General features: G+C 38.7%; 2 protein-coding genes across 2 annotated transcripts in view; both read right to left on the bottom strand.

Moving 5' to 3' along the window:
- nbeal1 (neurobeachin like 1) overlaps nucleotides 1-3,363 on the bottom strand; it is a 41,207-nt gene extending 37,844 nt beyond the window's left edge. Inside the window, exons 1-2 of the mRNA XM_015378692.1 lie at nucleotides 3,262-3,363; nucleotides 2,610-2,869 (exon numbers count right to left, since the gene is read on the bottom strand). Coding sequence (XP_015234178.1) covers nucleotides 2,610-2,660 — 51 coding nt within the window. The 5' untranslated portion in view covers nucleotides 2,661-2,869; nucleotides 3,262-3,363. The remainder of the gene's footprint in view (nucleotides 1-2,609; nucleotides 2,870-3,261) is intronic.
- A 3,251-nt stretch (nucleotides 3,364-6,614) lies between these two features.
- Nucleotides 6,615-10,048, bottom strand: part of stradb (STE20-related kinase adaptor beta) — an 11,938-nt gene continuing 8,504 nt past the window's right edge. The window contains exons 7-13 of the mRNA XM_015377641.1: nucleotides 9,613-9,721; nucleotides 9,386-9,509; nucleotides 9,117-9,288; nucleotides 8,832-8,936; nucleotides 8,500-8,756; nucleotides 8,371-8,413; nucleotides 6,615-8,062 (exon numbers count right to left, since the gene is read on the bottom strand). Coding sequence (XP_015233127.1) covers nucleotides 7,898-8,062; nucleotides 8,371-8,413; nucleotides 8,500-8,756; nucleotides 8,832-8,936; nucleotides 9,117-9,288; nucleotides 9,386-9,509; nucleotides 9,613-9,721 — 975 coding nt within the window. The 3' untranslated portion in view covers nucleotides 6,615-7,897. The remainder of the gene's footprint in view (nucleotides 8,063-8,370; nucleotides 8,414-8,499; nucleotides 8,757-8,831; nucleotides 8,937-9,116; nucleotides 9,289-9,385; nucleotides 9,510-9,612; nucleotides 9,722-10,048) is intronic.

Here is a 10,048-nt window from a genome sequence, read left to right as displayed (position 1 = left end):
AAAAATCAGTTAACTTTTTTTTTTTTTACAGGCTACAAAAAAGAAATAAAGAAAGAAAGTGCAGAAGGTTATTTTAATTTAGATATTAGTGCTGAATTACAGGATTAGCCCTTTTACATGATTTTTATTAAACAACCTGATGTTAACTTAAGTGTTCTAAATGGAAAAGCTCGTTGTTTCTTAGTTAAATGAACACATTTCGCCTGACATTAATGTTTTTCACGGATCTCAATCCTTTCAGCTGGAATGTAAAGTTTTATTGTGACTGAATTAAACCCTGACGAACTTGAGAAAGTCTAGAATAACCATTTCAGATATCTAACAGTGTTTCTTTTTAGTATTGTTTAGCATTATTAAGCAAATGAGGGGGATGACAGTGCATCTTAAGATGATAGAAGCAACCATACAGGACCTATTTGTTTATAAAATCTAACTGCTTTAGCTCTAACTTGCTCTTGAGAGCTTAAACAGGATTTAAAGTGACAGTACTGTCACCCAACATTGATTTATGTGTTTATTCATTTTCTAAATCCAGAGCAACACAATGTGGACAGTTCTACTTTAGGACACATTTTTGGGGAAATTTGCTGCAAGTTTGAGCTGGATAGACAGAGTGAGAGGCTGGAAGGCTGCGGAGGGGGGTCTGGGCCTTTCACACAAACATTCCTTGTCTGATTTAGCCCACATGACTGCAAGGTTCTTCTTACAGACAACATATCTGGGCAACCCCCACACACACATACATATAGTTCAGGGAACCCCCGTACTACAGAACTAAAGTTTTAATATTTTTTTGTCCCGAACACAAACTTCAAAGCTTCTTATTAAATGGGACAAATTAACGGCAATAATATAAATAATAGGTTTGAAGAAAGTGGGAGTTAAGCTATGTTTGTCAGGAAAAATAACGCTACCTGAATAAACCCTCCCAATGGTGAAGCAGGGTGGTGGCAGTATGATTCTGTGGAGTTCTTGAAAGTTTAAAATGTGCCATCTTGTTAACATTTTAGCATAACACATATTGCGTTTGTCTATCCCACTAAATCCTCATTAACATGCTAAAGTCTGTGGCTTCAGCTTAACTAAACATGCCAAAGTTCAAGCAGCATGACTGCTTTACAAGGACCTGTAACATTTAGCTGCTCAAAGTGAAAGTCAGGCTCATACGCCTACATTTATTGAACCGCCTCCCTCTCTACAACTCTTAGGCGACATGCAGAGATAAATGCTGGCCCTGTGGACCCTGGCTCAAAGCCAAGGTGAAGTAAAACGATCCTGTCTTAGTCAATGCAAATACAGAGCCCAGCTTGAACAAATGCCTCCAAGACAGGGCTGCCATTTTCACTAATGATTGTAACTATCGCAACACAGCAGCCTATCGCCTGTCAGGAACCCGGCCGGCGCAGGTGGAGGATGCCCTCTCTTCATCATTTGATGCCATGTTCTGCGTTTGAGAGCAACAGCACTGCCTTCATGCGCAGAGGATTGTGCATCGTGCGTACGGGACTGTGTGTAATGGTGAGGGATTACCGGGGGAAGAAAGTGAGTGGCCGCAGCCAGGCTCACGTGAGGAGCAGCTTAGCCAGGCTGTTTAGATTGGACGGCAGAATGTGCGCGTGCTTTATCGCAGAGTGAATTAAATCTATCCAACAGCTGACACAAGGAATGCCCGTTCTGCTACTCTGCTGTCCCTAGTAAGTAGCCCTATGAGCACTCATTAGGATCTTGCAGCCCAATTGCAATTTCCAGTCTTTCTCCTGGTATAAATGCAAATGTTCTCTTTGAATTTATAGCTGATATTATAACTATAGAGCCGTTCTAAACAACAGAAGACAGACACTTTAAATCCAGTGGTGTCAAAAGTACACCCAGTTTAAACACAAGTATGAACTTGACCTCTTTACTCAAGTAAAAGTGAAAAAGTACGTGCTCCAAAAACTACTTAAAGTATAAAAGTATAAAGTAACCTTTTTAAAAGAACAGCCAGATGCCACTATATGGATTGAAAGCTCAATTTTTTGACTATTTCGAGAAATTCTTTGAGATAGGGCCAAGGATGAGGGATACGCTCTCGCCTGTGTCCGAACTTTCAGACGTTTTAACATCTTTTTCTGAATCCCACATTGTAGCACGTTTGCAGTTTGAAGAACACCTGCTTGCATCTGATGATTTCCTTTAGCTAACCAATGAGTGTTTGCGTTCTATGACTCATCCGTTTACACTAGTTTTCGCTACTGCATTGGATGTGAAATAAATATTTATAAACATTAAACTGAAGCCAAGAGTAACGAGTAATGTTTGTTTAAAAAATATAAGGAATAGAAAGTATAGATAGTACCTAAAAAGTGTACTTAAGTACTGTAACGAAGTAGAAATACTTTGTTACTTGCCACCTCTGCTTAAAACCTATTTCAATCATTAACAATGGGAGAAAATCTTTTACAAACAGGATATCTGAGCCTCCAGTGCCAACTAACTTTTCCGCTTACAGAATGGAAAAGCAGTAAGGATCTAGACCTCCAAATCCTGTTTGAAAGCAAACACTTTGCTCTTCAACATTTAGCCGGCTATCCCACAGGATGATAAGGACAGGAGGGGGATTGCCTCACCTTGGTGCAGTAGAGCATCCACACCTCATAGAGTCTCTCATTGGATGCCATAGTGCCAAGGTGAGAGCCACCTCAGGCTGCTGTGCCTACAGAGGTCACTTCCAGGGCCGGGCCATGGCTCTCAGGCGTGACCCGGAGGCATGATGACTGTCTGGAAGCATCCACAGTTATTCCATAGCAGATCAGGGCTGGCTGTTCATTCCTGTGGAGGACGTCAAGTTCCACGGCCTGTACTCCCACTCCTCCTTCCTGCAACGGTTCTGCTTTAGAGGAAAACACGGATAATTACACAGTATCAGATCATGTGTGCACAAATCCAGTAAATATCATTTATGCTCACAGCAGTAGACTGAAATAACACTTCACTTTACCCCGGGATTAACATTTAACCATATAATAGACATTCGGGTCCTCTGGGGAAAATGCTATTAAATAAACCCAAGCTAGCTGAAAAACTAGCTGTCATAAAATAAGCCTGTTTTAATTTTTTAAGCCCCCTTTCCTCCTCCTCCTCTTCTTCTTCTTCTTCGTGTGACAGAAACGCCTCGAGCCCCAAACCCGTCCGACTATAACCCGACTTTTAAAATAAAAGTGAAAGTCAAGAAAAAAACATATGGATATTAAATTCGTCACCAATTTGAAGCCCACTTACCTGTGTGGCAAAAAAAATAACCACCCAACTGTCACCTCCGCCACCGTCTCCAGGGCTGTTGTTGCTGCGGGAAGCTTCCGGTCAGGATGTTTGGATTCTTTTCAAAATAAAAGCCTCAGTCTCATGTCTACGGAAGAGGATTAGGGCCACTGGAAAAAAAAATAAGTTAACTGATTTTTTTTAATTTTATTTCAGCATAGTATGGGGAAATAAAGTCAGAATTCTGACTTTAATCCCAGAATTCTGACTTTTTTCTCAGAATTCTGACTTTATTCTCAGAATTCTGACTTTAATCCCAGAATTCTGACTTTAATCCCAGAATTCTGACTTTTATTCTCAGAATTCTGACTTTATTCTCAGAATTCTGACTTTTTTCTCAGAATTCTGACTTTTTTCTCAGAATTCTGACTTTTTTCTCAGAATTCTGACTTTTTTCTCAGAATTCTGACTTTTTTCCCATGTTAAACTGAAATAAAATTTAAAAAATCAGTTTACTTTTCTTTTTTTTTCAGTGGCCCTAATCCTCTTCCGTACATGTCTTTCGATTTCTGTCTCTGCGAAATAAAAGATGGATTTTTACTATTTTTATTTTTTTTTCGTTTAGAAGGTATTGCTTAAAAAGATTTATTTCTTGTCAAATTTCCCCTTAAAAGGACAACTGTTGATGGACTAGCATGACAGTTTACACAATTTCTTAATGAATTTCAAAAATAAGTAACAAATAAATAATAAAATAAAATTATAGATAAATTAAAATAAAATTGAATTAAATAAATGATTTTGATAACTGTTAGGTGGAAAGGACTGAAACTTTATAGGTTACATGAATTATTCTAAGTATAATTATTTTATATTTTTTTTTTATATTTATTTAATAGTGGAAAAAATTTACCCTGGTCCAACAAAACGTACATTTCACTTACAACATTTTAACAAATCTATGATAACCAAGATTAGGACAAATTATTAGAAATGTCCAATTCCTCCTGAATATAAAGAATTACAATTTAAAATAATAAATGACATATATCCTTCTAATGAGTACTTAAGAGAGAGATTTAAATTCAATGTTGGGAATTGTGGTTTCTGTACAACTCAATTGGAAACTACCAATCATTTGTTTTATGAATGTAAAGAAGTAAGAAACTGCTCAAATGGGAAAAACTTCAGATCTTTTTATCTTCTAGATCTATAAATGTGGGCTTTAATTCCTTACAAATAATTCAGTTTGGTTAATATATTAATGAAAAAAATTGGGAATTCCTAGTTAATGATTATAACCTTTGATGATTATAACCAAATATTACACCCATAAATGTCTTTATGCAAAATGTTCCCTCTCATTCTCTGCTCTCAAAAACAAACTTTCCTCCTTTAACCGATGTCTGAAAAAGATGCAGAACCTTAAAGCAAATAAATTGTCTGATTTAATGGAAGAATTTCAGTTAGTCCTCTCTTCTTAAGTTAATTATTCAGTTATTTTTTGCCTTGTTCTTGCCTCTAATTTCTATTGGAGTTAATAGTTGCGATCAATTTTTCTTGTAATGTTCATTATTGACGTATTGTTTGAGATTGTCATTGATATTCTTATTTCAATAAAGAAAACAAAAAAAATCTTTCAAACAAAAAGATACACGTATGTTTATAAAAAAAATAAAAAATCCATCGTTTTGAACTTTGATTTTATTTTGGTAAACCGGATGAGCCCGGTTTAAGCTTTAAAAGTCCCACCTAAATAAATCGCTCTACTTTTTTAATGTAATGGGCTTGAAGTTAAACTGTAATTTTGTTTTTATTTATGCATTTATTATGTGTATTTATAACATGATTAAAAAATAAACGCATTTTTTCCCAAAGTCTCCTTTTTGCGACACATGCTTTTACTTTACGTTGTCGATGTGGATCTACGTGGTTGCTAACATAGCTATGGTTGCTAAGACATGTGAACCAGTTTTTACGAATCTCTGTCGCCATCCTCAGGAGCCAATAGGTACTGCATAGTTTGGAGATTGTAAAGATGACATTTAAAGGGACAGTTGTTTTGTTTTTTTGCAGGTTGTATCGGTTAATGGTTTAAATCATGTTAAAACTTCTCTAAACTCACTTAAACAGAATGACATACAGTAACCTTCTTGTTTTTTATGTTATCAAGATAGGAATTAAGAGTAAAATGGATGCAGCTTCCTCTGCTCACCCAAAATGAAGTCTCAAATGTAACATACAGGAGAAAAATAAACTTCCCCCCTTTCCAACTATAGCCTCCAGCTTGTTTTGAGGGACCTTTTTTTGAAGGTTCCTAGTCCAGTCGGCATACAGAGACATGTTTATTCCTTTAATGATGACATCCCCCAGTCTGGAAGCTTCATGAAAACTATTTCCAAGTCTTAAACTCCAGCAAGCTGCACTGTGTGCCACTTATTACGCAAACAGACCCAATTGTAACTGTAAAACCAAAATTACCACAAGATCGCAATGACCACTAACCCAAGAGGTCACAAAAAAAAAAAAAAAAACAGAACTAGGGCTTCAACTAACGATTATTTTGCAAATTAACTAATCCGTTAATTATTGTTCCGATTAATCGATTAGTAATTAGATAGCGAAAGGTTCCCTTAAGAACTTTTTGATTACACCAACCGAAAATAAAGCTTTTCCTTTCAAGGAGTTCTGGATAGAGAATATTGACAGTCAAGAGATTTTTATCTTAAATGCAAATTTTTTTCTTACAATTTTGCTGCTCTAAGTGAGTCGCTCTGTCAGCTAAAGGCACATTTTAGAGTAGGGGTGTTAAACCGGTTCCAGAAAGGGCCATGTGGCTGCAGGTTTCCTTTCCAAACAAGCAATAGCACACCAGACTGCAGTCATCTCATCAAGTAATCATGTTCAGATTGGACTCACTTGATGAGATGACTGGAGTCTGGAGTGCTACTGCTTGGTTAGAAAGAAAACCTGCAGCCACACGACCCTTTCTGGAACAAGTTTGACACCCCTGTTTTAGAGTCTCTATACTCCAGTTAACGATTAATTGATTACTAAATTAGTTATTTCAATAGTCTGATTGTTTCAGCCCTACTACATTACATCTAAAACCCTTTACAGCCTTATGTGCCTGGCTTCAGCACAATGATTTAATAAGAAGAAAGAGACTGGACATAAGAAAGTTTCAAGACCAAATACTGACAAAGAAAAACACATCTCAGAGTTTTTTGGAATAATAAAAAAAAAAAATTATCATAATGAGTGATGGTCGGGTTCTACATTTTTCCCCTTTCAAGATCCTGATGGAAACATGAGTTTAGATCTCTACCAGAAAATCCTGAATGAAGGCAATCAGGTTGTGTCTTTCATCTCAAGCACACTTGATTTATTCCAACTAACATCAGAATTTAAGGTAGCAATGTCAGGATGAAATTTAAAATCACACTTTTATTTTTAAGTATTAAAAAGGCTACAATTCATACATTACAATAGTGTTTAAAATTTGACCGTTTTCAAACTAAATCATGACAGATATACAGTAGTTACCACAGATTGCATAACTACCAAAAATCATGGTGCATCACTCAGCTGAATTATCCAATCCTGTGGAAAGAGTAGCAAACAGAAAATGTAATACTTAATTTTTCTTTCAGAATATGTATTCTGATCAATTATTGTGTTACTTCCTGCTTTGCTGCCTTCTGCAGATGGACATTTTGAGGGGAGTGCAGTATAAGTGGGTGAAAGTAAGAATATTAATCTTTAATAAAAAATATCTTTCCATATATCGCATAAAACATAGATCAGTTCTAACAAACAGCTGCACACTTCGAGGTAACCTAAAAAAGAAACACTCAAAAGAGAAAGCTTGGGAATAAAAACATATTTATATAGATATTGTACCATTAATAATAGAAATAAGGCTTATACAGCTATCATGTTTGATATGCACTGTAACTCACAGTTCTCCTACACAGTACACTTAATCACAGTTATAAAGATTTCACCAGATTCTATATAAAACAAAAGGCATTGCTGGATAAGTGGTTGAAGAGCACAGTAGGAACACTGGATGTAAATCAGGATGGGGAAGACTAAAGATTCCTAAATGCTACACTAGAATCGCACTAGATACAGCACATTTATTGCACGTGTGTCTTTTTAGAGCACACTTAGCCCTCCCCCCCTTCAGCACGACGGCATTTTGTAAAGATACCCACAGGATCAGCATGTACATATTTCTTCAAACATACAGCAGAAAGGGTTTAAAAGGCCGACTCTCATGGTGTGGAAAGAAAATCACTATTAAGTACCGGTACCTTTTCCTGTTACTTTGTATCCACAAGAGTTAAATGGTGAACTTTTCCTTTAAAGAGTCGGATTCATTAGTGCCTTGACAGGTTTTTGGCTCACAAGAAATCATTATTACCAGAGATCCATGTATTCGAGCAGCTTTTTTTAATCCGGCACTTTCACAGTTGGCTCATCCCAAAACTTACCCATCAGGAAAAAAAAAAAAAAAGATAAAAATAACTATAAAATAATGTAAAAAAAAGGCTCAGACTGTTGGATTAATATTAATAATACAAATAAAGTTAAAGTAAAAGCACAGTAGAGCATGGCCTCGCTTATCTTTGATTGTCTTGCATTTGGACGGCTAGTCAGAAAAGTCCCACGCAGCGTCTGTGGCGTCGGCGGCGACTGAGGACGGGGCGTGATGTAGGGAGCCTGGCGAGGTGGAGACAGGATGGTCCTCGGGGCTTGAGAGGGGCACTGCTGGGTACATCAAGCTGAGGAAAGAGTCTCTGGTGTGCCTCTTCACCTGCAACAAAGCAGACAGAGTTATACGTTGGACATTCAGGACAGACAGACATGCACACTCACACTTAATGCACTCGATTCTGATGCATTTTATTAAACTTAAATTTAAAAAAAAGCTTACTTGCCTTGGAGTTAACCACTTTGTTTTCAAAAACTCTAGTATTAGAGTATTAAATGCATTAAAGTCTATATTATACATATATTCCATCTCTTTTGATTCTGAATTCTTTATTCCTTATAAGGAGACTCATACATTTCCTTAAAAGAAATGATTGTCTTCAGGGAAGCTTTGCAGGATTGAACCCATACCTGCTTGAAGAAGGCGTGGCTCAACAGTTCCGAAGCCGACGGTCTATGGAGGACAATGACAACACGTGTTAAAAGTCAACATGTTTGTGTTGGAGTAAGTTCTGCATGTTTGATGAGCGCTGCAGCGACCTGCGCTCCGGCTGCTGCTGCAGACACAGCTGAACCAGGCTGTGCAGGGTAGCAGAGTGGTTTTTGGGCGCGGGGCTCTGAGGTCGGTCGGTGGGAGGAGCCGTGGCGCTGTGAGTGAGGCTCCCGGTGGCGACGCTCTCCCCGATCCCGGAGTCCACCCCGGAGCGAGACACCTTCAAGCCGCCCATCTCTCCCAGCGGGAAAGGAGCCACATCCAGCAGGCAGCAGTGGGAGCCGCGTAGCTTCTGAAGCAGCATCTGAACGAGGCGATCCATTCAATAAGCGAGACAGATCCACACACTGACCCGGAGACGTGTGACGAAAGAGATTACCTGAGTAGGAGGCATATCCTGGAACGGCACCCTGCCACTGACCAACTCACAGGCTACGATACCCAAACTGTAGATGTCCGACTTCACGCCGTATCCATGCAGGTCCTACTGAGGACAAAACCGCCAAGAGAGGAGAAACATCACTGCTGGACCTAAAACAGATCCTTACAAGGAGTAATACCGAACCTGTGGCCTTAGTCCTGCTGTTAAAATGGTCTAGTCAAAGCCCAGAGAAAAACTCAAAGGCTCTGTGGCGTGATAGAAGTGAGACGCTTGAGCGCTGACCTGTCGTAACAGTTCCGGGCTCAGCCACGGCAGCAGCGCCGGGCTGTGGTGAGGCATGTCGAACACCGCCCTCACCCTCTTTCCGTCACGCATCATGCTGTAAATACTGTGAAGGCCTGAAAGGTAGACTCGCCCTTCCTCTGAGAGCAGGATATGACTGGCCTTCACCCCCCTGATCCCAGAACATGAGGAAGAAGAACATTAAAACCTTTACATTCAGGTTTACCAGTGCTTTTTATGAAAAAAAAAAGCACTTCTTTTTCACCCACCGGTGAACGTAGCCCATCCGATGCAGATACTCCAGTGCTTTGAGGACACCGTACAGCAAATAGGCTATTAGGGATTCACTCATTCCATCCGGGAAATACGTTCTGAGTAAGGCGTCTGCAGAACCTGCAGGAAAACGAAGAAAAAAGGCAATTCTTTAAGATCTCCTGAGCTGAAAGGTTTTTAGAAGGTAAAATGGTCACAAAGGGAAAGCGAGGGTGTGGCTGACCGTAGGCCATAAGAGGCGTCAGCACCCACAGCTGGCAGGAGGAGCTGAAGACCAGGCGAGAAGTCAGCAGATTTGGATGGCGGAAGAGTCGGGCTAGAAGAACCTCACTCTGGAATAAAATGGAGATGCATACTTGTTTATTTTTTACACACTTTATTAATATCAAAATAAAAAATAAAAAACATTTTAGCTCCTTTAAGCCAATCTGTAACTCATTAACTGGTCATGTCACCCTTAGAAACAGCTGCCAATTATTACTGTGGAGGATCTTTAGTCTTTTTTTCCCAGATTTGTTTCATTTGGGCCATAATGGAGACACAGACCCTCTTCTCTTTTTCTCTTTCTACGTTTTTTCTGTACATATTTAAGTTCAGACTACAATTAAAGCATCATCTTAAAGTATAATGATGTGATAAGCAATTTCCTTTTCATATAG

Source organism: Cyprinodon variegatus, unplaced genomic scaffold (genome assembly GCF_000732505.1).
Source record: "Cyprinodon variegatus isolate N-32 unplaced genomic scaffold, C_variegatus-1.0 Scaffold9, whole genome shotgun sequence".
NCBI lineage: Eukaryota > Metazoa > Chordata > Actinopteri > Cyprinodontiformes > Cyprinodontidae > Cyprinodon > Cyprinodon variegatus.
This window is presented reverse-complemented; position numbering and strand designations above follow the sequence as displayed.